General features: G+C 37.3%; 2 protein-coding genes across 2 annotated transcripts; one reads left to right on the plus strand and one right to left on the minus strand.

Moving 5' to 3' along the window:
* Window positions 1-520: 520 nt before the first annotated feature.
* On the plus strand, window positions 521-5,129 carry LOC119798455 (kelch-like protein 23). Its single transcript, XM_038307944.1, has 3 exons — window positions 521-1,563; window positions 2,997-3,408; window positions 3,518-5,129. The coding sequence occupies exons 1-3, from the start codon at window positions 582-584 to the stop codon at window positions 3,819-3,821; spliced, it is 1,698 nt and encodes a 565-aa protein (XP_038163872.1). The 5' UTR covers window positions 521-581; the 3' UTR covers window positions 3,822-5,129.
* On the minus strand, window positions 2,894-27,806 carry LOC119798456 (ceramide synthase 2-like). The gene is made up of 12 exons (XM_038307945.1): window positions 27,643-27,806; window positions 24,004-24,180; window positions 22,195-22,312; window positions 17,304-17,422; window positions 17,068-17,125; window positions 16,814-16,864; window positions 12,687-12,779; window positions 10,749-10,877; window positions 7,630-7,736; window positions 5,897-6,053; window positions 5,641-5,818; window positions 2,894-3,436 (listed from the first exon to the last, which is right to left on the minus strand). Exons 1-12 carry the CDS (start codon window positions 27,654-27,656, stop codon window positions 3,423-3,425), a joined length of 1,215 nt encoding a protein of 404 aa, XP_038163873.1. The 5' UTR covers window positions 27,657-27,806; the 3' UTR covers window positions 2,894-3,422.

Below are 27,806 nucleotides of genomic sequence, written 5' to 3' on the forward strand. Positions count from 1 at the left end.
ACAGCTCTTTCAATAGCTTATTCGCAGCATTTAGTGTGGGCCGCTATTAAAATGAACATAACTTAATCAGGAGCAGTTTGTCTGTATTACTGGTCACACTTGCAGCCTGCTTGAATATAAAATACAGATGAGGCAAACATTATAGATTAAACATTTATTTAAATAAAACATTTTAGATGAGAATTTGACATCTTTGTTCATATTTAAGCATAGATTTAAAAATAAAAATCAAACTCATCAAATAAGCGGAAAAGTTGATAAACTTGTAAATGTGAAATAAAGATTTCATTGTTACTCATTATATTTATATATTTATTATATGATGATTGGAATTTACCGTTCAAATAATTCAATAAAAGAATATGTAACATAACAATATTTAACATAAATGCATTGCTATTTGAAAATAAGAGGGTACATCAGGCTGTATAACTGCGTATACCCTGGACTACTCCAGTGGGTGTAGTAGCACCTATTCTCTTCCGGATCAGTCAGGACAGATTCTATTTATAAGCTTGCACTTACAACCACTTGCTGGGTTGTGTTTTGAAGTGGGACACAAATAGGTTTGGTAGGCTGACATGGCTTTCAGAGCTAACCCTGAGCAGGAGTCCCATAGCTGTAGAGTAGTCCTTCCTAAACCTGAGAACAAAACAGAGGAGGATGGATCTGCTATCCTTTCTGAAGCCTCAGAGCCTTACCCAGTCCCTGATACTACCCTACAGGTCAAAGGAGAGAGCTTTTATGTCAGCCGACACCATCTGGCCCTCCAAAGTCCTTACTTCAGGGCTCTGTTTTTTGGCTGCGGTGTGGAGAGCAACAGAAAACAGGTTGAGATCAAAGGGGTGGATCTGCAGCACTTCAAGGTCTTGATGGAATACAGCAAGACTCACAGACTGGCTTTGAACAGAGACAATGTTCTTGGTATTCTGGAGACTGCAGACTTTTTACAGCTGGAGAGACCCAGACTGCTGTGCTGTAAGTTCCTCGAGCGTGAGCTGCACCTCAGTAACTGCTTAGGAATGATGGCCTATGCATGGCAGCTGGGCTGTACTCAGCTGTACAATACAGCACGGCAGGTGGCACTCACACACTTCTCTGCTGTTTTAGACCAGGAAGATTTCCTGTGTCTTTCCAAAGAGAGGGTGGCAGGCCTTCTTGCCAGCGATGACCTGGCCATCTTCAAAGATGATCTGGCCCTGGAGGCCATCCTACGCTGGGTGTTGTCTGACCCAGATCGAGAAGAACATTTTCTTGAGCTCGTTGAGTTGGTGAGGCCTGAGTCTCTCTCTTTAACATTTCTCACTAAACTTTTGACCACGATGAAAAGCTCTGACCCCAGAGCCAGGCTCATCAGCAAGCTTAATAATCATTTTCCAGCCTCTTGGGCTATTGGAAGGTCGATGAGAAGAACCAAAGCCAGAGAGACTTTGTATGTCCTGGGTGGACCTCATGATAAGGAAAAACAGGCACTGCATCAGTTTCACCCTCAGAGCGGTAGATGGCAGAGCTGCTCGCCTCTGAAGAGAAAGAACCTGACTGAGTACTCTGTGGCAGCATTGGGTAATGTTTGTGTGATAATAGAAGTTATTATAAAGATGTGTATAAAGAAATCAGGACCTAACATTTTGAGGATGTACGGTGCCTTCAGAAAATGTCAATGCATGTCGGCCTTTTCACTACTTTTAACTTCCATCTTTGTTGTATGATGCTGAGATTCTGTTTTATAAAGCAACAAGACATTTTGCACGACTGTAAAGTAGAGGAATAATGATGCGGTGTTTGTTTATACTACTAATACTTTGTAAAACCACCTATGGGAAAATTTACAGCAGTGAGTTTTGTGGATTATGTCCTTAGTATTGTACATCCAGTGAATAGAATCATTTCACATTCCTTAGAAAATACCTAACCACAGTTAAACTGGATTAAGTGCATCTGTAAATCTTGCTCAAAACTTTCAGCCTGATTTAGGTTTGGGCTATAAATGGGCAATTCTGGCACGTAAATATGCTTGGACTGAAATTATTTCTGTATAGCTATGGATTTTTAGGGTTGTTATTCTGCTGTAAGGTGAACCTCGACCACACAGCCTTAAATTTTCTGCAGCCTAAGACAGTGAAAATTGTCATATTTAGCTCCATGGACCTCTGCTTTAACTCTTATCAGCTTCTGCATTCCTGGCATGCCCATAGTAAGATTCTGCCACCACCATGTTTAACAATTGGGATCTGTTCAACCTAATGTGCAATGTAAAGAGCAGCTTCTACCAAAGTTGTGACATGTTTCAACAATATGCTTAATCGCTTTCTTATTGTCAATCAGATTATTAAAGTCCACAACAGATTATTTTCCAGCAAACAGATTCCTCTAACTGGAGCTCTGCAGCTCCTCCAGAATTACTATGATCTCTTTCTTTCTTCCATGATTATTGCTCCCCTTTCAGTTTAGGTTGATGGACATTTTTCTGTATAGTTTCATACTGTTTGATAACATAACTGTTCTTCTATACACATTTATCTCCTTAATCATTGTGGTGCTGACAGTTCACTAAATGTCCTCTAATAATGTTTGGAAATTTTACCAGAGTAGCTGGGTGTGTACTGAGATTTTAAGACAGACGAGTTAAATGGTTTTGACCTATGTGTCATTTAATGGGATTATAGTTATCAGAGAAAAAGGAGTTGAAAACAAATCCATCCATCCATCCATCCATCCATCCATCCATCCATCCATCCATCCATCCATCCATCCATCCATCCATCCATCCATCCATCCATCCATCCATCCATCCATCCATCCATCCATCCATCGTAAAAGGCAGAGTCAAGTCTCCTGACTTGGAAAAGTGCTATATATTGTAAAACATCTCCAAGGAACATGAATGCTTTTCCAAGGCATAATAAAAAATATTTGATTTATTGAAACATTACAATATATGACTGACAACTTTTTCTATTTGGGATTTACTTTTATGTATTTTTACATTTTTTTAGGCAACAATGTGGTTGTGACGGGCGGCTACTTCAGGGATGTGCTGTGGTTCAGTGTGGACTGGGTCAAGATATACGACTGTGAAAATGAGCGCTGGCTGGATGGCCCTGCCATGCAGAAGTCCAGACACAGTCACTGCTCCATCGGGCTGGATTCAACTCTGTACGTCCTGGGTGGGAGTATGGACGAAGGGCTTGTGGCTGATGTAGAGAGGTTAATCCTGGGGTCAGAGGAGGGGTGGGAGGGGTTGAGCCCCATGGCCAGAGCAGTGGAGAGGGCTGCCACTGCTGCTCTGGGAATGTGTATTTATGTTGCATGTGGTCTAGATGAAAATGGAGATGTCTATGCAGGAATTCAGAGATACATGGTGAAGGAGGATCAGTGGGATGTGGTCTCTTATTCTCCATTTCCACGGTAAGAATAACTCCTCATTTTATCTCATCTAAATTGATCAAAGAAAAAAACAAGGATTTGAAACATAAAAGAAAAGTGTTTTAATTACATTTTTTGAAATTCCTTAAAGGTATGACCTGGTTGCCACTGAGCTCAATGGTGCCCTCTACCTATTTGGAGGCCAATCACTGCGCTTTGATGTAGAGACTGATGAATGGACGGTGCTTAATGAGGAATGTTTGGACGGAAAGTTTTTTTGTGGTTGCACCAACATCAGTGGCCAGATCTACCTGGTCAGTGAGAGGAAAAGTAACAAAGCATTCCCAAACATGGTGCTATTGGACCCATACATAGATACCTGCATTCAGACAGACGATGCCATTCCCTGTCCAATGCCCCTTAGAGGATGTGTCACCATTAGGATGGTCACATAATTTGACCATGCAATGAAGTTTTTTCCCTTCCCTTAAACTAAACCCAAAGTACCTTAAATGGATGTGTCTCTGCCAAAACGTGCAGCTTAGATTTTCATCTGATAGCCCCAAAAAAAACAGCTAAAAAATGTGAAAGAGAAATTATATATGATTTCAAAGCTTGTTAAATCTGAAGAAACTGGAAAACTTTTTTATTTTATTTAGCTCAGTGAATTTAATCTAGGAAAATGACTGTTTTTTTTATTTATTTATAACCACATCAATAAATAAAAAGCTGATTTCACAGCTAAATTGTTAAATATGGATCATTTATTTATTAAGCTTTTCAACAAGTCACACAGTGAATAACATATCCATGTGCACAACAGAACAGTCAACTGTAACAGCTTTATAAAGGTATTAAAACAATAATTTAATGTCTAATAGGATCTAAACATATGTATGTCATTAAATAAATCAGCCCTTTTTATTTGAACCCCTCCTGATATTTACACTCCATTTAAAACCTGTATATACAGTAGCAAGAAAGATGTGCTGTCGGCACAGTGAAGGCAATCTTCAGAGAGCTTGTCTGCAGCAGAGGGGACACTGGCCTGCATAACTTATTGGATAAAATAATGCTTTGTTCTTTCAATCAGCAACTATTATCAAATATGCCACACATAATAAAAAAATTCACCTTTTTTTCGCATAAAAATGCATCTGTGATGCAATTTTTATACCGTACTCCAGACATATTGACCAGTAGTATCACTCACATTAGCATTTTTCTCACATGTTTGCCCAGTAAAAGTAAAGGATTTAGGATAAAGTGTTGATTCACAAATTTAGCACACATTTCTGGTTTCTTAAGCTAAAGGAACATTAACTTATAGGATAAAAAAAACATGCCAGTAGCTCAAAATGGAACAGCAAAACCAAACGTTGGTTCTTACTACGTTGGAAAACAAATAAATACGAGTATCAGTCAAGTAAACATCTATAGAAGCAGTACAATTTTTGTGAAGTATCATACAGTCAGAAAAAAAGCCCTACTATAAAGAAGTATGTGTTCTTTTTTGGACACCAGGGGGCGCACTATGTCTGCCCAACAAATAGAAACATGGAAGTAACTCAAAGGTTAATAATTAACTAATAATTAATTTCAGAACTGCTATGGACCTTAGGTGGTTTATAAACATCATGATATGATCATTGTTTTATATCAAGTATGTACAATAAGATATGAGTTAATGTGTGAAATAAAATGTATGTATTTATTTTGTTTTAATATATACAGCCATGGCAAAAAAAAGACCACTTTTGGTTTTTTCCATTTTTTTTTGTTTGTTGTTGTTCTTAAGGCATAGTTCCTGAACAATACAATGAACAAAACAGAAGGGTGGTCTAATATTTTTTCCATGACTGTGTATCACATATATTACACAATGATTAGATTTAGAGTGCTTCAAATGAGGAAAAAAAAATAGAGACTGTCTTTCTTAAGATATGTAGAAAGAAATCGCCACAATAATATGGATAAATACAAATAAATAAAGACCTAGTACACACTATGAATAGAAGTGAAATACATCTTATGATTTCCTTGTTCAATGTGATTTATTAGCTGTTTGATGCTGCTTCCTGTACTTCTTGGACTGGTTTTAATGTTCTACAATCATATGTGTTTTGATGCTCTATTTTTGTATGAAACGAAGGATTCAGACCTACCCTGATCTGAAACTGTCAATGTACTTTGCTAGATGCAAACACACACAAAAAAGGAAAAAATTTATCTCCAGCGAGGAGAGATAGAGGAGATCCCATTATCTGGCCTTACGCAGTCTGCTGTTTAGATTCCTCTGGTTGGTCAGGTTGTTTAAGACACAGTTGTTGGCCAGAGATGTCCGTTTGGAGTTGATTGTCTCCTTCCTTTCCGCAGAGTTGCGCTCACGCTCAGGTTCCTCTTCTTGTTCATCCCCCTCACTCTCCTCATCGCTTCGCACATCTCGCTCCACCTGCTCTCAAAAAGTCACAGGTTATCAATCTTTCCCTGTCAATTATCTCCATCGTGTTGCTGATTTAACTGCACTCACCACTCCTTTGAAGACAAACTTGTAGACCATGCGCAGAATGAGGTACGCCCAGAAGATATGCAGAGCTTGCAGCACTAACAGCAGTACGTTGAAGAAATAATAACCAAAGAAAGGCTCAAAGAACTCCATGGATACCACCATTGTGGTGTGGACAATTCTGGAAAAAAGTGGGACAAATGTGGTGACTTGGAGCCAGTTTGACATTGTCTCACTCTTACAAGCAAAGAATAAAGATCTGGATTATTTTGTTTTACAGTTTTATAGTTTAGTTTTAGTTTAACCCTCTATGCCTATTATTATAGATACCAAAATCCACATATTTTCTTTTTTTGTTTTGTTTGTTTTTTGTGTCCTCTTTTGCCAATATAGCTCTGGGAATAGATCTCCCAGAGCTGGATGATACTCCAACAGCTTTGCTTTCACAAGCACACAAATATCACCTTTGCCATAAGGTTCAACTTGATACTTGTATATTAAACTTCATTGACATTTATTTAAGTAGTAAATTTGTTTACAATGGAAACAGAGACGGAAATGGGGGTGAGAAAAAAAGAGGGGAAAAGAACTAAGGGGAGAGAGAAAGAGACAGGATAGAGTGCATGAAAAAATAAAATAAAACAAAACAGCAAAAATAGACAACAGAAGATATACAGTACACCTAGAAGTCTGCTTCCACACCTGCATGAGATGAGAGGGACAGAGTACAGAGAACATAACAACAGCAAATAGACAACTAAAGTAAATACAAAAAAAGCTTCAAAAGTAGCAGGTATCCTTTAGATATCCATGTGTGTCCGATTCAAAACCTATGGTTACAAAATATTATTTAGGATGGTATACATCTGTAGCTGCAGTTTAGTATTTAGTGTTAGTGTGTAGCCGTGAACACCTGGAACCAAACTCCTGTGCTATGTATGCATGGTCATGCTCATGTATAAAGGATTCACAAAAGCTTCTTCAGAAGGACAATATGCTCAATAGCAGGTGTGAGCGGCACCAGACTCGCCCCACTGGAACCAAAGAGTAGATGCAAGTCCCATCATCCAGAGGCACCCCAGATCACTGGGACACAAGTAGAGCAGTAATTACAAAATCCTTAAAATACATTTACATAGGCTCACACTTAAAATTGTAGAAGGTCTAAGCTGGGAGAGTGTTGGCCTAGTGGTTAGAGCAGTTCGCTTGTTCTATGAGAAGGGTGCAAGTAGCCAATTCGATCCACACAGGCTGAAATCTGGGTCTCTTAGCAATACCCTTTCCTCAAACTGCTCCCCAAGGGGATGGGTTAAATACAGCGATACATTTTCCCAATGTGAGATCAATAAAGTTAAATTACATTATTATTATTATAAACCCCCAAATAGACCACATTAGGATATAATTGCTAATGAATTGCTTTAAACTAAATGAGACTTATTGTTACTCCTGCTTGTTATATTTAGTACAGCTAATGAAAGAAGGTTTACCTTATGAATTTAAACCATCAATGTAATGATTTATCAAGATTTTCCAGATTAATAAGATTAAAAAACACCTAATTTTCAGTTTTCTATAGATGCATTCTGTATTTATTTTTTTATACATATCTTGGTTTTCTTAAATATTTGATGATGTCATGAAATCCAAGGTGGCCTTTTATAGGAGACACAGAATCGCAGATCTTACACTATACTGTACATGTGCAGCTTTTTGTCAGGTGGGAAGTTAACATATTTGTTACATTGGAACCTTACCTGCAAGGAAACACCACAAGTCTTGTAACCAGGAAGACCACAGCAAATATGACAAACAGTGAATCGCATATCCTGGTCATCACGGCGTAGTGTAACATCTTGGCAGACTAAGACAAAAAAGGGGAAAAAATACGGTATGCATTCTTACTTATTTGTTCCAAGGAAAGTCCTAAAAGACATGATTATCATGGTTTTCATTTTTATATACATTTCTTTTTAAGTAAATAAAGGCACAGAGGCTTGTTGAAAGAAGTAAAGAAGAAACCTTGCTGTTAAGGTGACAGGACTACTTTAAAGCTGAGCCTGGTGCAACATTCTGCCACCAGTGGGCAAAAAATAATTTGTTTATGACACAGTATTTTGGTTTGCAAATGGGTACATTTGAAGTTAGAGAAGTGAAAAGTTGGTCAGGGAGCTCAGTGAAAGCAGTGCTCTTCATAACATCACATTAAAAAACAGGTATACCACAGTGAAGGTTTACCTATGAGAGCACATTAAGCCCAGCGTTACTGAGCATCAGTAAATTTAGTGCTGATCAAAGCAGAAAGACTTGAGAAACTGTAGGATTCAGAATTTTCTGGATTTCTGCTTGGCATTTCATGCTTTGGATCATCTTGGTAGTTTACAGCTTCTGCAGAACTGGGTGAACTCCTCTGGCCTGGCATTTGAAGATGCTCTTTGTTTGTGCCATCTCAGATATTTTTGGCACATTCATAAGTGGTTTCTATTCTTTCTCTCTTTCACTTGCTACAGATGAAATACAGAATCAAATTAATTTGAATGAGACCCAACTTTATCTTCCATGCAAACCAGAATTCTAGGTTCCATAATGTTAGACTGCATAGAGTAAGATAAGGAAAGTCCATCTCCCATAGGAGCACTGACTGTAGCTCAAAGGGATGAAAAGTAAACTTGCAATGTGGGTTTGCTCCCAGCCTATGCCTGTTCCTCTCAACCCTAAGCTGTGCATGGTTGCTTGAAAATAAATGGCGAATAGATGAAAAAACATAAACCTTTCTCTGCAGACAAAGCCCTAGGACATCAGGACACCGATTCAAATGGTTTGTAAGGGAAGTTCTTAGATTTACCACAAGTTTGAAAGTTGAAAAGAAAACTGGCAATCACTGCTGTAAGTGTTGCCAGATATCCAAGCCTTTACTTCCTAGCAATGCTTCTGCACTTCCCCTTGGCTCAGCTGTAGAAAAATCAGTCACCAACAGGAGGGAAGCTGATCCTGAATCGTTTACAAAAACTGTTCCTGCTAAGTTCTTTTCAAATGCAGATGCCTATGTACCTCCTTCAAACTCATTTCAATGCCAACCAGTTAAAAAGAGGAGAAACTGAACAAAACAGGCAGATGAGGAGAGCTGAGGGAGAAAAAATTCAATATTAGAAATTAGTTACTGCAATTAAGTATATTCAGAGAACGGTTAATTAGCAGTGAAGCATGGCTGCATTACTCTATCCTCCAAACTAAATGTTTTGTCGTTTCGTTATATTAGGAACTAAACGGATGCAGCTTTTAGTCCATCCCAGATTTAACTATTTTTGACCTGTGTTGTAAATAAAATGTCATAATTATGGAGATGTTCAAGTTGGATGTTCAATTACACACTATTTGAAAAACATGTTTGATTACTGCTGTTGTACCTGAGGATGAAAGTTGATATAAAAAAAAAAACAACATAGAAAATGGATTAAATCAGATATGTGCTTAAACTAAACATTTCCTTCTTTGAGACAGATAGAATAAACAAGAAATATTTTTATTGGTTTCATGCTAAAATAATCACAAAAAAATGATTTTTTTTTTAAATGTTCTGTATTGATAAATTTACAAACTATTTGGTAACTGCTTTAAACTGCATGAATCAAGTCTAATGTTTTGAGCTTCCTTCAACAAGCATCTCATGTTTCACTGGAATTTTTGTCCATTATTCCTGGTTTAATTAAATCAGGTTTCTAGGAAACATTGTGTGCTTACATTCTAAGAAACGTCACTTTATCATATGGTCTCCATAATGTTGATTTAATTATACTTCACCAACATTACCTGTTTGAATCAAGTATTGAGTCACTGTTGGGTGTTGTTTTTATTACCTCCCTGCCTTGAGTAGTAAAAACATTTTTATTTAATCAGACTTCAAGACATGTCATGAAAAGTTGAGATACTGTCCCTGAGAGCATTTTGAAACTTTGATCTGACTTGTAATGTTGGCTTTTGAGTGCTGGCCTCTTCCTCTGAGAGTGGCCTTTCTGCCCATCTAAGAACGGGAATCATTCCACTAATAATATTCTTTGAACAGCTATAGCCAGCAGATGGCCACAGCTTCACTTTATCTTTATCAGGGCTTTTCCATTTTGTTTTTAAAGTCCTAGTTTTCTTAGTGTCTGTAAACTTCTAGTTTTAAAGAAAGTTAAACAGATTCTTTAATAATAGATAGTTTTGATTACTCTATCATATCTTGAACAGGGAAAGATTAGTTGGATTTAATATCCCGCAATAAGGCAAAAAATGTTTTGCCTTTTTGAACAGGTTATGTATTTTTGCAAAACGTGTGTTGCTCTGTAGAAGTTGTAACATATTTACCAGCAGTTCTCTCTTGTAAATGAGAAATTGTGTCTCAGAGAAGCCACCCATAAAGTATAAATAAAGGTTTACTCATAAAATAGGGCGTTAACTGTAGATTCTATTGAAACAAATAACTTGTTTCATATCTTTCTTCATCTCTAAGCTGACAATGGTATGTGGATTGTTTAGATCTTATCAACGCCATGTGACTTTCAGGAAGATTATCTGTATGAAACAAACGACAGTCGACTATTAATCATTTTGACAGATTTTCAAGTAACATCTCTTAGTCTCTCCCAGAGAAACCATACAGAACCAATAAAAATGGTTATGAACTATTTTAACCACACACAAAAAATGTATCTATTTTTCACACAAGTTATATTTAATGCTTTTTTGCACCGAAGTTGATCTTCCTTTGTAGGATTTCTAAAAAAACATATGAAAACTTTCACAGAAAAGTCACAAGCAAACTTCCTTGAGATCTTTGTCTCTGAGCAAAACTGAAATAATTAGCTGTTGCTTGGGCCTTGGTGTGGTGCATTACCTCGAGCAGGAAGTCGGATGAATCATGTACCAGCATCACCAGTGTACCAACCCTCACATAGTTGGCGCAGTAGGAGAAACAGATAAGAAATATAGTGGCAATGTGATGCACCACCTGCTCTTTGAAATCCTGAAATAAATGAAGAAAACGTATTCTGAAATAAAGCTAGACAAAATCAAACAAAAAAGCTGTTAATGTAACCAGCATTTCAATAAACAAAAGTGAAATTGTCATGGTTTTGGTTCTGTTGTGCTTTACTTTGCTCCATATTTCCTAGTTTTATTAATTTAACTCCTATTTTGTTGTAGTTTCTAGATTTATGTTAGCTCTCTGGTTTTTCTGTTGTTGTCCTGTTGCCCTCTTGTGTGTGTGTTCCTTTCCCCTTGGCTTCTTTGTTGTCTCCAGTCACACCTGCTCCTTATTATCTCGTTAGCCCTGTCTTTGTCTCAGTCAGCTATTTATACTCTCCCTCTGCTGTCACTCCTTGTTGGCTCCTTGTCGTTGCTGCTTTCTCTATGCTGTTTTCTTCCTACCTCGTCTCTCCCTGGCTCGTTACTGCTTTCTCTATGCTGTTTTCTTCCTACCTCGTCTCTCCCTGGCTCCCCGTGATTATTTTCCCCTGATGTCTCCATGGTTCTGGTTTGTGTTACATATAAAGTTTAATTTTGGATTCCTGCCTTTGTTAAACTGTCTCCTCTGATTAAATCTACAATAACTCACCTCTGCCTCCCTGCCTCTGAATTTGGGTCCTCAAACCTCAACCAAACCCTAACAGAAATGCATTTCTAAAGAGAGGAATTAGACGAGTAAGAATACTGTACTGTACATCTGTGCTAAACTCATTTGCCATACAACATAATCCTGGATAATTTACTTTTATATTGTGGCAAAATGAAAAACATTAAAGCCCACAGCCAAATAATCCAGCATACTTTCTAAAATAGGTTAGACCATGGAAAAACAACTAACAAATACCTCAAAATCACACCAAACCAGATTTACACAATTTTATGCTTGACTGTCTTCCATCAGTGATCAGCATATTGGAACCAAGACAATCAGATAGTTTTTTTTTGTTTTTTTCCAGTCAGTGAACACACCATAACTAAGCGTCTCTAAGTCCCAGAACCTGGTGTGTAGAGTTGATTACCAAGGAAACAAGACTTTTCCATGACAATTTTACTAAAGGCACAGAAACACAAACTCTTGTGTTTCCTATGGATGTGCTTTGGCTACCAGAGTTACTCTGTTTATCTTTTTGATGGCTCCAGTACTGTTCATAATGGGACATCTCACTGATAAAGTCTGACAACTCTACACGCAGGCTGATGTCTGCAGTCTGTAATTCAAGCCACCCTGAACCTACCGTGCAACAGAAGCCTATAATCTCGTCATCTATAATAAGAGGGAAATGCTGTTTAACCCACAGCTCTGTGACACTGACTGCTGTCTTTCACTCTCTCTGTTCTGTTCTTATCATAATTATTTAATTTCTACTTACAAAAATAATCATAAAGCCTTATTATAATTTAATGTATAAATGTAAAGCTGGGATATTTATGAGTAATACAAAGTTGGCCACGACTATAATTTATTTTAAATGTATCTTTCAGCAAAAAAACGGAATATACTGAGATATGGTGCATCTTCAGATTTTAATATGTAAGAAAAAATAAAAATATAAATGCATCATAATTTGTTTTATGAAAAAATGATTTAGTTAGTTATCACAGAGGCATATCCATGTTATATTAATGTAGAATGAATAATGAAGTGTTTTACTGGGCTTTAATAAAATTGGTGACTGCAAATCATTTACAATTTATTATCTCTAACTAAATATGCTACTACTAAAAAACACTTAATCCTTAGAAGAAATAGCTAAATGCGTTTTTATTGCACATAGGTGATGGTGTTTTGCGTCAGGCTTGTACTCACTTTTCGCTTGACGTCCACAGAGACGCTTAGCAGCAGGGACAAATAGAAACTCAGCTCCAACATGTAATACCAGTAGTGAGCATTTGCCACAGGCTGAAGAATGAGAGGAAGAGCATCACAATGAGCAAAAATCTACATTCACATAAGTTCAGTCAGAGGAAATTCATGGTGTGCAAAGCTGAAAACATATCTTGAACACTTCTCTTGAAATTACAGAAAAAAAAACCTAATCTTAATTTTTTTTTATTAGGATTAAATGGAACAGATGAAGAGAAACTACTTGATAATTCTGAATTTGAAGGAAAAGAAGCAAGTTTTCTTTTACACAGAAATTTCTAATAGCTAAAGCCCTATGTGTGTTGTTACTGCAGACGTTGAGACCGCCATGAGAACGTTAAAGTGGGAAGTGTGGGCGTGGATTGGCTGCCACGCAAATGGACAGAAACTGCCAACTATAGTGATTTCTAAGAGAAAGACTTTGCCTAAAGATACTTTTCCAGCTGGAGTCGTTATTAAGGCAAATGAAAAGGGCTGGATGGATGAGGAGATGATGAAAGAGTGGCTGAGGGAGGTGTATGTAAGGAGCCCAGGTGGTTTTTTCCACGCATCACCATCGCTGTTAATCTGTGACTCCATGCGTGCCCATCTCACAGCCGATGTGAAAAACAAGGTGAAACAAATGAACGCTGTGCTTGCTGTTATTCCGGGAGGTCTGACAAAGGAACTTTAACCGCTCGACATCGGTGTGAACCGGCCGTTCAAAGTAAGGCTGTGAGCGGCGTGGAGCGATGGATGACAGACAGAGACCACAGTTTCACGAAAAGTGGAAGGCAGCAGCGGGCAAGTTACGCTACAGTTTGCGGATGGATTGTAGATGCTTGGGCTAACGTATCTGCCGGCACTGTTGTTCGAGCTTTCGCAAAAGCCGGCATCATTTCCGATGAGCCGCACGACACGGAAAGTGACTCTGACAGCGAAGAAGGGGAAATTGGCATGTCTGATTTAGTGCAGCTGTTTAATTCAGAAACAGTTTTGCTCCCGCTGTATTTTTAAATATGCAGTAGAGGTATTTAAAGAGGATATGTACCGGTATATAAAACCCGCGCCCTATAATCCGGTGTGCCTTATGTGTGTGTTAAATACAGCAACGGCACACATAACTGAGACTGCGCCTTTTATTACGGTGCGCCTTGTGAAAATACGGTAATAGTGAATTAGGCAATATTTGCATGCAGTAATCCTGAGTAAATGCATTTGCACCACCAACCACCAGCCACTAACATGTTTAAGAGTGAGGATAGTGTGTAGTTCAGGGTGATGTGGATTGTTAATCCACCCTAACCTTTTGCACGTCGACCAAAAATATCAAATTTGGTTTCATCTGAACAGAGCGCCTTCCTTCTCAGGTTTGCTGTCTCTCCTTAACTCTATCACTACTTATGCAAGAAACCATACGTGCAATAAAGCAAAGAAAAACGTACTTTCTCAAAAATGCTTTTAGACTTGCCTCACCTGTCCAACCACTTGCATACTGCCACTAAGCTATGAACAAAATTAAAGACTTGAAGGTGCCGAAAGCGGCTAATTTGAATCTCAAGAACAAGTTAAAAGAAAAAAAAAAAACAATTATCAACATTACTCCCAGTCTTAGTACACGATGGCCTGTTTCATTCAAAGGAATTGAGTAACATCTCAAATAAAAGTACTTGCATAACATCCAAGACTTGGTGTTTGCAGGGACACAATGGCACTAAGTGAATGTGGAAATGTATTCCTCAAAACACATTCTTTATCGCCACAAAGGCCTAGAGATCTCAGAGCAGCATGGCGTGGTGGAGTCTAAAGGTATTTTAATCAGGTGTCACTTTTCTACTGTTTTCTCTCCACGAGTTCATGACCGTGAAGGTATGCATGCATACCGAGCTGTCATTTCACCACATATATTAGCTTTAAAATCAGAGTGTCAGAGAGAGTCTAGATGTATGAAAACAGGTCAGCAGTGAAGGAGGGGAGGGAATCTTAAAAAGTCAGCAGGAAGGTGTGTGTTAAACAGCCAAAAAAAATTCATCTATGTCTTTTTTAATAATGAAGTAAAACAAAATTATTTATTTTCTTTAAAACCTGATGGGAAACTGTACTCACAGGTTTAAATAGACAAAAATTAAACCTTCTGTATCATATACTATACAGATTATGTTTTATACACTAATCCCAACGGTCCAACAGATAAAAACTACTAAATCCAATCCCTCCCATTATATTGAATGTACGTATGAAAAGATCATTACATTCCAGTCCGTCATATTAATCAAATATGGCATAGTTACACAAACCAACTGTATTATTTTCCATTTATTTTCAGCTTCTTCTTCCATGGATTATTATTATTGATATGAGAAACCGCTGCACATCCTTCTTCCTTACATCCAGAAACCGTCTCTTTGAACTTCCCCATCTGCATTGTAACTTATATTTCCCCAATAAAACAGACTGTTCTTCCACTGCAGACGTCCAAACTATCTCAGCCTTGCCTCTCTGAAATTCTCTCTGGATCAATCTCCGTTTTGGTCACTCAATAAGCATCCTCAAACTGCCATCCTCTGGTTGTCATCAGACGATGTCATACCACCCCACACCAAAATCCTACAAACCTTTCCTCTCTTAAACTACCTCTAACAAACGTATCCAACACTTTCATCCTGCCTCGGTTCTGTTTTCCTCCCTCATCCACTAACTGTTGCTTTGGATCTCTAATCTAAGATAGTTCAACTCACCATCTGTACTTCCTAAAGATTTACTTATGCCAGCTCTCTCTCTCTCTCTCTCTCATGCACACACATAATCTGATTTGTTTCTGTAATTTACCTTGTTTCCATTCAAATCAGTTTACCTTTATATCCTCAATTCACAGTAACTTGTAAGACCAACATGTCTTGTTTATAATCAGCAATAAAAATCAGAATATTCTGATCAAATCTGTCTATTAGCAGATTGAAGTTCAATTCAAATACATTACAATGCTACCTGAGTCATAAAGCAACAGTCAGATTCAGTTTGTGAAACATTATCTAAGGAAGTCTAGATGATTGCATCAAATCATTAGCTACATACAGTTCATGCAAGCAAAAAAAAACTTTTTTTTTACACCACATAACCCAATCTGCAGAGATAATAATGATAATAATGGAGCTGTAACTGTTAAGTCATCTACAGAAGAGACAGAGCAGGCTGTACTTCCTAAGTGTTTGTAGCACCACGCTACGCATCTTCTATAAGTATGCTGTAGAGTGTAATCTCTTCCTTCAACATGGCTGGAGTAACAGCATCAGAGCGTATGAGTTAAAAAAGCTCAACAAGCTAATAAAAAAGACCCGTTTTGTTCTAGGAACTCAAGAACCTGATGATTTCACGAAGAAGAATTCTTAGTAAACTGAAGAACAACATAGACAACAGTGTACAAAACCAACATAGTGTCTTCAATCAAGGGTTTCTCCAGATCTGGTTCAAGACAGATGATCCTTCCTACCTTTATCTAACAACACATATAACAACTCTTAAAAAAATAAAAAAAATAATAATGAAACAAATTTTCCTTTGTGATCAGTTATTTACAAATTGAATTGCATTGAATTAAATATCAGGAAGTGTTTTCTTCTTACTCTGAACATCCTGCAGAGTTACCATTAGAATAGAATAAAATAGAATAGAATAGAATAGAATAGAAAATCCCTTTATTGTCGCACAATGGGGAAATTCTGGTGTTTACAGCAGAAAAAGATTATGAAAACATTGGTCACACAATTGTGGACCTTAAAAATTATAAGAATAACATAAATAGAGAAGAGTTAAAAGATAGACAATAAAATACTGTACTGCAATGTGTTTTAACAATATACAAAGTGTGCATCTGGACAATGAATATCCATTATACAGCTACAGTATGGACATTTTTACAATAATGGATATTTGAAAATAGCAGCAACATCAGAGATGTGAAAAATGATAGCAGCATAATTTCATTATCATAATGAAATCACACTGTATCCAACTCAGTGATGCAGAACATAAACTAAATGCAAAGTCCTTATCAATAACAATGTGTTTGAGTCATGCTGTCTCCTCCTCACCTGTTTGGGATATCCCCTCCAACACTCACTTTGATCCCAGAACCAGGGAGTCTGGAAGATTTAGTAGAAACAAACATTTAGGAAAACTGAATATCATCTATATAACATGAACGAACTGAATGCATTTAAGAACATTCTTGTCAACAGGTTGATGGGCAATTCTTTCATCGACTAATTCATTTTCTGACAGACTCTCCAAGCAAATTAAATTGAAAGCATAGAACCGTCTCTTAAAAAGAGGCTAACAAACTTACATCAATCAGCGAGCAGAGTCCTGCGGTGAAGGCAACAAGGTAAAACACAAACCGCCAACTGTGGAGATTGGGAATCATCTATCAATAGCTGTGACACTCAATCTGCAATGTGCAGTTTAAACCAAAGCAACCCATAAATGCAAAGAATAATCCACCAAGAATCCACAGATGTAAGGAAGACTTAGGCCAATTATTTATATGATTTATTTATCGAATCCATTAAAAAAGGAACTCACGATGCCTCACAGAACTTCTTGGTGTTGCTGGGTCGGTCTTGGTTTCTTCTGTGTCTGAACCAGGTTTGAATCTTTCTTTGAGAGAGTCCACACTGCCTTCCCAGGCTCACAACTTGACTCTAAACACACAGACACACACAAAGAGACCATATAACGCAATGTCTCACATTTCAAACCAATCTGCCCAATAATTCTTCAGCTAGCAGCTTTCCTACTATACAAATCGAATATTTAAAATATCTAAGCACTCGTCAGCGGGTGAACATTCAAAACACACATTTTTAAAGTTCACATTTGTTTCTAAATAACAATGATAACGGAATCTCATTTAAAATCAGGCTTTATTAATTTATCTTTTTCTCAAAAAACATAAATTTTCTGTCAAGCTTGTCCCTGCTGGGGTCACGTAAGGTGCTGGTGCCTATCTCCAGCGATCTACGGGCGAGAGGCAGGGTCCACCCTGGACAGGTCGCTAGTCTATCGCAGGGCAACACAGAGACAAACAGGACAAACAACCATTCACACACACACTCACATCTAAGGAGAATTTAGAGAAGCAAATTAACCTAACAGTCATGTGTTTGGACTGTGGGAGGAAGCTGGAGTACCAGGAGAGAACCCATGCATGCTCAGGGAGAACATGCAAAATCCATGTAGAAAGAAATCTAATCCAGAAACTTCTTGCTGCAAGGCATATTGCCCACTGTGCAGCCCTACATTATTTTTTTCCCATTTTGGGAAAAAAAAAAAAAAGTATATTAGGCGTTATAATAAATTATAAAGCGCAGTTTTTTTTTCTGGCAATATTTTGTAGATTTCTCCATATTTTCATGGACTTTGACACCAAGAAAGTTGGATTTTTTTTTATTTTTTTTTTTTTTTGAGGTTTTTATGGCACTAGAGTCTTGTTTATTGTAAAGTGGGCTGACAGGAAAGGGGGTATGAGAGAGGGGGAGAGACATGAGGCAAAGGACCACAAGCTGGATCCAAACCCGGGGCTGCCATGTCAAGGACACCGGCCTCCATACATGGGTCGTGCTAACCACTGTTCCACCAAAGCACAACTGACAGTTTGGATATCTAAGCAATTTTATTTGTAGATCCTAAAATAAACCATGGAGGAAATTTTAACAACTGAATCAATTATAGAGTTCCCCAAAAACAAAACATATGGAACCCAGAACTAACAAGATAAAATGAATTTAGTTTTGAGTTTACTTATTTTATTTGTCTTAGTAGGGTAGATTGTTGTTACACTCATCATATCTGAGCCACCACAGAGCATTGTAAAATAACATCTGGAATGAAACTTTCACAAACTAGATGGTTTTTAACATTTTAATCCAAACATTATTTTACACTGCCCTGTGCTGGTTCAGATAAGATGAGTGTTAAAACCAACACCCCTCTCCCCTAATTAACTAGTGAGTAAAAAAACCTTTAGTAAATTAAATTAATGATAAAAGTTATCATCTAAATATAAAACAAGGTAAAAACAGCCTGCAAATTGAACACATTGGAATAAGAAAATATGGAAATTTCAACACTTTCTCCAAATAGTTTTAACTTTTCTATGCTTATCCAGAGTTTTTAAACTTGCATAATATCCCGAGTACTATGGAGGACCGATCCTGCCATAATTAAAAATACGTACAGAAATAAATGAAGGACTTAATAATATAAAATTGCTTGAAAAAGTAGCTAATAACATGAATTTGTGTGCCATTAAATGTGACAAAATAATAAAACAAAGATATTTCTTCAACAATTGATAAATTATTCATCAAAAAATTTACATTTTGACTTATACTTTTATTTTACTTTTCTTCTTGCTTTTATGCTGACTTATTTTTAACCCACTTCTTTTCTGTTATACATTTTTATAGAAGTCTTTATTTGGCTTTGTATATTTGTTGCAAGTGGGTTTTTTTTTTGTTCCGTATTTCCACTGCAACCTTTGTACTTTTTTCATATTTATTCACACCAACATTTTTAAAAGATGTTTATATTTTTGTCTCATAATGATTTACACCACAACATTTTTAAAGCATGTTTTTACTTCACCATAAATATTCCTTTTCACGCGCACTCCTGCTCAGTAAACGTTTCCAGGGAACCAGGCCTTGGCCAATAGCTGTAAAGCTTTGCCGGCTCCCGGCTGATTTATATTAATAGGTCCTTCATTTATTTCTGTACGTATTTTTAATTATGGCAGGATCGGTCTTCCATAAGTATCATCTAAAGGTGAGATATATATGTACTGCTTATAAAAACACTTTTGCTCTGCTGAGTCCAACATTAGAGCGGCTCAGGTGGCTGTTAGTGTGATGCCGCCTTCCCTCTCCTTTTCTGCACACAGATACTTTACACACGTTTATGTTACACCTGAAAGGTCTGTTCAGGGTGAGACTTAATTACAAGCTTAAGATAACTTACTCTCAGTTAAAGTCAAAAAGGGCTTGGTTTTATATTGTGAGTACAAGCTGAGACTTACACAACACACAAATCAGCTTCAAGTATGTCAAAAATGAGAAAATGACGGCATTAAACTTGGACATGCTGTACTAGCATGAACAAAAACATATTATAAAAATAGAGCTTATTGAGCTGTAAAATAACAGTTTAATTTAATAGGTCAAGTCTTGTTTTGTTCTAACACATGCATTGCTAGGCTTGTCAGGACAGGAACACCAGAGCTGTTATTCCACCTGTCTCTGTAAACAAGCAGGTAGAGACATACACGCCTTCCTTTTTTCTAGATAAAGAAACTAAGATTCACATCTATTAAAGTGTTCCTGGTTTTTTTTTTGTGTGTATTTCAGAAATTAATTAAGTGGATGGAGTAACAGCTGCGAAAGGCATTTTTTGAAGAATATACTAAACAAAAATCTGTAATCAACAAGAAGCTGCAGACTGAACTGAGCTTAGATTCCCATTCAAACTGAATGGGAATCTAAGCTCTGGGAATCTAAGTACAGTAGCTTTGAAAACATCAACCAAGAGGTTTGAAAAGTTAAACTATAATTTCTATTTATTTCACCGGAAACATTTCATATAAAAAAGCTAAAAAAAAACTTCCTCCTTAATGCCTTAAAACGGTGCCAGCAAAATTCCCTTTCCTTTCCCCTGGTTAAAAGAGAATGTCAGGTGATCCCATTACTATCTCATGACAAATGAACCTCTCAATCATGTGGAATATAATGACTATTGAGAAACTTCTGCTCCCTTTTTGGAAACAAGGAAACAAACTTTGAATCATCAGGTTCATTCATTTTGCAACACAGCAACACTTCACCCATCGCATATAAACATCAATGTCTTAAACCATCAAAATGAATTATTGAAAAAGAAAGAAATATACAATGTCTGCTTCATTTGCTTAAACATTTTCCAAACAGGTTTAACAGGCAGTGGTGACAGGGTGAGAACTTCTTTTAACATTTGCATCTTATCTGCAGCAACTTCAAAACAGAAACCCTTTTTTTTTGACAGTTTAACTTCCAACCCTTATCATGCAAGTAAACTTTTTGACACAATTCACAATATAAAGAAGAAGAACCATTTAAAAAAGCCTCTCTGGTTATGTGTTGCTGCACAGTAGTGCAGTCGGTAGAGCTGGTTTGATTCTAAAAAATAGGTCCTGGATCTAATTAATTAATCAATCCAAGCCTGGAGTCTTTCTGCATCAAAGTGCAGGTTAATGTCAATGTTTTGGTTCAGTCTGGCCACTTAAAAGTCCTCTCATAGTCAAAAAACACTGAATTAGGTTCATACTCTCCATTCCCCTCAGGTATAAGTGTGTTAAAACTAGAGTGAGTATTTGTGCATGGCTGTTTGTTCTGTGTCTCTAAGTTGATAGACAAACAGAAAAATTAACAAGTTTAGAGAGCTGTACTAAAACTACATTCCTTTTTTTTATACACTTGTGTGTACGAAATGACAAAATAAAATCTGTCTATGTCTAAGTCTAAACAGCAAATGAATTTGAAGGTCAAGCCCCAGTCCCCCTGCTAACCTACAATAAGTTATATACTGGTATAGACATATGTCAAAAGTTTTATTCATTTTGTTCTAGATCTGTTGACAAATCGTACAAAAAATTATGGTTTGGAGACTAAAGGATGGCCTCACAACTAATGCAAAAATGATGTTGTTTTGAGATTGCAACTAATTAAAATTGTAGCACCTTTGTCTTGCAGTAAGAGGGTTCTAGGTTTCATTCCCAGCCTTGCGGTCGCTTGTTCTCCGTGTGTGTGAGGGGGTTCTCTCCTGGTACTTTGGTAAAACCTGACCATGAAATTAAAAGGTGACTAAATTGTCCTTAGGTGTGAATGTGTGTATTTGCAGAGTTGTGTGCCTCTATGTTCCCCTATGGTGGACTGGTGGACTGTCCAGGGTGTACAGAGCCTTTCACTCACAGACACCAACCTAATGTTATTCTGACAGAGAAGCAGTAGAAGATGGATGGACTCATTTGTTACTTCAGTTTTAGATAAAAACTGATTATTTTATGAATTTTTGTATGTCTGAGAAAATATTCTGAAAATGTGAAAACACATTATTTTTACCAGTCCAAGCCCAGCCTCCATCTTTCAAATTTATAGATTTTTTTAGTCTGTTTTTTTTTTTTTTTTTTATAGATTTGGCAACACCAGGAAGGACATCTATGTGCATTAAGTCCTATTTCATCCTAGTCTGTGAAAAAACTCTGTTTTGCAGGATTTAGGAATATGATTATCCATTAAATATTAGGTGAAAACTGCAAAAATCCTACTGAAGCGATCAGAATGGCGGGCAGCAGCATATTCTGATTGAACACCTGGGACTTATGGATGCTCCAGCAGCCTGTTTGCTTTGTAAAGTGAGGATCAAAAAGAAAAGGAGTACAAACTTGTGATGGCTCCCGGCTGATGTGTTTGTAGAAGGCATCCAGTTTTGGGATAGGTGGAGCTTGAATCCGAATCTGATCCTTCACCCCTAAACATTTGCTTAATGGAATGGCTATGATCCTGTTTAGAAAAATAAAAGAAAAAAAGAAGAGGTTAAATGTTTTATACAGTATAAATATATAAAAAAAGAATCTAATGTACAACTAAAGTGGACAATTTTAAATGAACTTTATGATGAAAGGAGCCACCTGCAGCTGCCCATTGTTGATCTTCAGCTCAGCATTGAGCAGCGAAACATGATCGTTCATTATGCTACCCCTGACAGCTTGTGATCTGCTCCTATCGGTGTATTGTGACATTTTGCCAGATAACCCTAGTCAGTAGCTGACAGGGCATCAGGAGACACTTGATCTGTGTGTGTTTGTGAGTGCATGTATAGGTCAGAGAGAAAAGAGGGACAAGAACAGTAAAAACACAATCAGAGTTTCTGAGAAAGAGCGAAATGTTTTGACAAATGACCGTATTTGTTGAACCTGGCAGCGTAATGACATGTGTAACTCTACCTCAGAGATAATCATCACAAAGTGAGAATGAAGGGACAGATCAGGGATGATGAGAAGGTCGGCGTGGCTTTATGTAGAGACGAACAGTCTCAGGTTACAGAAAGACATGTGGTGAGCTGAACGCAGCCTGAGATGTTAAAATGAAGAACCACCTAATTCATCTTTCTGCACAACTACAACTATACAGAGGCCTATCAGAGACAAATCAGACACAGACCTACACACACATGAGCTGGCATCTGTTTTATTATTGTCTCACTGAGGCAAAGTTAATGTCATGATTCCAGAGTCATACTGAGGGTTATGCTAAAGGCAGAGTGTTCCCTCCTCATGAAGCAGCAGGTCATATCTCACCTCAGGCAGCGCTGATGACAGAGCAGCTGATAACAAAAAGCATTCAAAAAACGTTCCTCCTATCTGATTAGCAATCCTCTGCGTCTGCATCTAGTTCTATTTGTCTTGTTTTACTCTAAAGCAAAACTTGGGGAAACAAATTGATTAACTTTCTGTCTTTTGGTTGCATCAGTTTTCGATTTGGCATTACAATTATAAATGAATTAAGGGCAGGAATTTAGAAAAAATGCAAATGTATGTCCAGTTTTCTTAAGGTCCAAAAAGGCCACAAGAAGTTTAGGATTTTCAAGGGTCCAACTTTATCCATTCTGCTCACAGGCAAAAATAATAGAGGACATTATATATTATTTATATTATGAAATGCAATGTTATTTACATGCTGAGTGCTTTTGAAAGTGATTAAAAGTAGTTCTTGTTACTGATACATTAAAGAGTGAATTGATGCACTTAGTGATGTTTAATCTCATCCTGAAAATGCAATGGATTGAATAATGTTATCACTGGAAACCTTTTAGACATTTTTCAGGATTCATTCTCCATTTTTCAGGAAGCATTTCAAACTCATTGACAACTAAAAAGATTTACATTAAAGAACTTAAGTTTTTTTTGTTTTGTTTTTTTATCCCAATCTCTTTCTGTTAGGGTTAAAAGCATCTTTTAGGCAAGTCAATTCAATATTTTTTTTAATTAAAAAACTTAACCAGACAGATGATTACCATGAGATTCATTTACATCCTGGTTCTATAACCAGACACTCCATCTACACCGTGTAAACAACCGGTAGGGGAGTTTTAATCCCTGAGGGACACAGACAGAAAAAACAACATAAAATCACATCCGCATGTCGACAATAAATACTGTCAGTCTAAAGGGTTAGCAACAGTGAAGTCTTACCTGTCAAATACGTATCTTAGGATTATAAAGGCAAAGGCCAGTGGCAAAGCGATGAGGAGATCCCTGGGCAAAGGAAAGCGACCTTCCTCATTGTCCATCTCAGTGTCCTGCCAGCGGATGCCAGGAGGAAGCCAGTACTTCTCCTGCCACAGCCACGTGTTCAACATGGTCAACATGCTAAAAATAAAAGGAAAGATGAGGTTTTGTTTCATATAAAACAGATATGAATCATTGAATTCATCTTTCATGGTAACAATAACCCAAAGACCTAAAATGAAGAACATTTTTGACAAACGATAGAGGGGCCTCACTCAATGACTACCGGCCTTTTGCACTGACTCCAATCATGATGAAGAAACCATCTCCTCTGCTCTCCACCTAAGCCAGCTCAGCTGTAGAAGTGGTCAACAGCCCCGAATTCCTGGGGGTTCACTTCATAGACAACCTTTCCAATTTTCCTTTCCATACAAATGACAATAAATGCTGTCTAAGTCTAATTTCTCATGAAGCAGATCTGCAATGTATACGTTTATTCCTGGATTATAGAAGGGCTAGAAAATAGCACGATAAATCTGAATGCCTAAGTTTTTACTTTCTATAATTACAAGCAAACAACCTTGAAGAAAATGGTACCCGGAAATATAAAGTAAAGTTATATTTTGATTGGATGGTACACCACCTGTCAAACGGCAAACAAGAGTGCCCTGCACAGGATAGGGAAGGGATCTGAAGAGATCATATTAATAGAATGATTCACAGCTTTCTGCTTTAGGGCTGTAAAAATGCTATACCACAAATTATACAGGTATTTAATTTCCTTTTTCCAATTATCTTTTTTAATTTTCTACATTTCATCTACAAAGATATTTGCAAAACCAAATGGTTAAACGATTCTATAATACTGAATACACAGCCTTGCTGTATACCTGCTGCATTACATGGAAATGGCAATGAAATGTTTCAAACTGATCTCGGTCTTTCTGTATCTCTATCCAGGCAGGTATGTACTGAAAAACAATAGCCCAATAAGGCAGAACATTATGACCGTAAACAATACTAATTATCCCCTAATCATTGAACTCGTTGGAAGTTAATTTTGGGTGAAAGCTAGTGTTAGTTCTAAAAGGAAGATTTCAGAACATACAGGGCATCGCAGCTTGTCAGCATAGCAGCAGGTCACCAACACTGATTCGAGTTTGTTAAGGAAAGTAGCATCAATAGGGCTATGAGAACCAGAACAGTGCCCTGGAGCAATAGAAACAGATGGCTTTGTCTGATGAATTATGTTTTATTACATCTTGGCACGGTCAACATGCACAATGCTTCTCAGAGGAACACATGGCACTAGGTTGGAGGAAAGCTGGGGGGAAGCAGTCATCTAAAACCTTGAGACCTGACACCCATTTGGATGTTACTTTGACTAATACCTACCTAAACATCATTGCACATGCAGACTTAGAGGAGCACAACAATTCCAGCAATTGACTTGGCCTTTAAATCCCACAGATCTAAAATCAGGTATGTTTAAGGTTTGCCAGACAAGTCCAATCAGTGAAGGTGACATTTGGCACATATCTGGAGCTGAAATACCGCAGTTAGAAACCCCAGCTCACCTACAGGGGTACAGTCCCTATTAGAGATAGATAAATCAGCTGGATGATATTTTAGATTGATTGGTTTTAGGTCACATAAGTGCATGCATTTCAATTTCCATTGCTATCCATTGTAAATCTTTTGTTTTGTTTTTTTTTTTTAAATTGAGGCTTGTGCAACATTTATTATCATTGTGTCCTTTTTATCATGTAAACAGAGGGGAAAAAGCCACTTCAGCTCTATGAATCAGTCTAAAAATATTGGCAGCACACATCAGGGATCAGTTAAACCAGGGGTCTGCAACCTTGGGAATCCAAAGAGCCATTTCTGCAAGTCCAGCCAAATAAAAGTGGTTTAAAGCCACAAGTTTGACATACCCTTATAATAAAACACAACTTTTCAAATTTAGTTAAATATCTACTAAATTTGTTTTCATTTGTTTGGAATTTTAGGTTTTGAAATAAGGAAAAACACAAAATGCATGGATTTTTTTCTATAGGATGTTGATATGTGTGTAAAAATTATGTTAAAAAAAAGTTTCCATAGTAATGACAAAAAAAATATCTAAAAACATCACAAAGATAACATGGGTTCATTAATGTATTCTTTAGTGGTATTTGAACTGAGAAATTATTTTCAAAATCTGTTAAAACCTCTGAAACAAGTGCATGTTGTTATACCCTATTTGAAACCTTAAGTTGGTTCTTCATAGTTTTAGCCACTATAAGGAGCCTCTATTGAGGGTCCAAAGAACCAGCTGTGCAGGGGCGGATCTAGACCAAATGTACCAGGGGCAAGGAGGGGGCCAGTGGGTTTTCATGGGGGCACAGAAAAGCATGAAATAAAAAAACAGGGCAAGGGATTCAAATATATTAATAGAGCTGCATGAAGTGAAATTTCTTTTCAGTAAGGTTCAATAAAAATTCTATTTCTTATGAGGTCGATATAAATTTATAATTTAGGAATTTTACATGTTTTTGATTTATTTTAAGTTAAAACTACCGTTTTCTATAAAATATGAATTAGAACTCAAGAAAAACTGTTAAATTCATCAAATTTGAGCATTTTTTTTATTTGTTGTGGGAAAAAAACCATTTAGCAAATGAAAACTGGGATCAATACCACTGAAGCTCTCACCTTATTGTTTTTGAATAATTAGTTAAACAGAATTTGTAAAGAAAAATAAGGAAATAGATCCAAAGGACCTATCAGTAACCATGTCTGTTCCAGCGCATATCATCATTAGAATAATTTTCAGTATTATGTCTTCAGTACAGGGGCCAGGACATGATCTACAGGGGCACTGGCCCCCGTTGGCCCCTGTCTAGAACCGCCGATGCACCTGTGGCCTGGGTTAGACTAATGTCAAAATAATCGGTATGGACATCGGCCATAAAAAACTGCATCAGTGGATCTCTAGGCGCTAAACTTCAGCCATATAGGGTCTGTTGTCTGCACCACACAAGACAAGCCTGATCTGTTTACCATTTTATTGTGAAAAAAGTAAGTTTGACACAAGCACAAATAACCATAATTATAAATATTATTAATACAAATGTAATTTAAATGATCTAAAGGATCAATGAAGTATTTTAAAATGAATTGAAATAAGGTCTTTGCTGGTTCTTAAGACAACATTAATTGTTATAATAACTCAAGACAGACACTAACATAATGCATGACATCCCTGCAGCTCAGTATATCCTTGCCTCCTCCGGCCTGTAAAGGCTGCAGCTTTATCTGCTTCCTACTGATAGGCTGCTCTGCGCATTCTGCTGGCAACGCAAACTAAGGTGCAATGACAGTAAAACAACACAGACCGATTTGGAGAGTGAATACTAGAGTAAGTGCATCAGTATTAGGATGAAATCCTTCTGCATTAACCAGTAATGATTTAGCGGAACCTGTCAGCGCTCGGAGAGAAGCGCAACCTGTCATCACCGCTTCATCCCGAGAATCCAACATCCTCTCTAATTCAACATTATTTAAAATAATATTAAAATATAATCATAGCAGCATTATATCGCGGAGAAATGTTGCGCTCACCTGTCCAGGCTCATGATGTGCTGAGGATGGGAAATACAACAGGGGCAAATGGGTAAGGAGGAGGAGGAGGAGGAGGAGCTTGTTTCTACGCCCCCTGCGTCCGCCGCGGGCGGGGAGAGGCGCACCCTTTCACCATCACCGTTTCATCATCGGATCCACTGCTT

The sequence above is a fragment of the Cyprinodon tularosa genome, unplaced genomic scaffold (genome assembly GCF_016077235.1).
Source record: "Cyprinodon tularosa strain WSP-4 unplaced genomic scaffold, ASM1607723v1 ctg624, whole genome shotgun sequence".
NCBI lineage: Eukaryota > Metazoa > Chordata > Actinopteri > Cyprinodontiformes > Cyprinodontidae > Cyprinodon > Cyprinodon tularosa.

Excerpts from the sequence above, each read along its gene's own strand:
- LOC119798456 (XM_038307945.1), bottom strand. Across the intron at positions 22,313-24,003 it reads CTAAGATACGTATTTGACAG|GATCATAGCCATTCCATTAA; the intron begins GTAAGACTTCAC and ends TTTTCTAAACAG. Across the intron at positions 10,878-12,686 it reads CTGTGGACGTCAAGCGAAAA|GATTTCAAAGAGCAGGTGGT; the intron begins GTGAGTACAAGC and ends CATTTATTTCAG.
- LOC119798455 (XM_038307944.1), top strand. The coding sequence starts at position 582 with ATGGCTTTCAGAGCTAACCCTGAGCAGGAGTCCCATAGCTGTAGAGTA. Across the intron at positions 1,564-2,996 it reads GTACTCTGTGGCAGCATTGG|GCAACAATGTGGTTGTGACG; the intron begins GTAATGTTTGTG and ends ACATTTTTTTAG. Across the intron at positions 3,409-3,517 it reads TCTTATTCTCCATTTCCACG|GTATGACCTGGTTGCCACTG; the intron begins GTAAGAATAACT and ends AATTCCTTAAAG.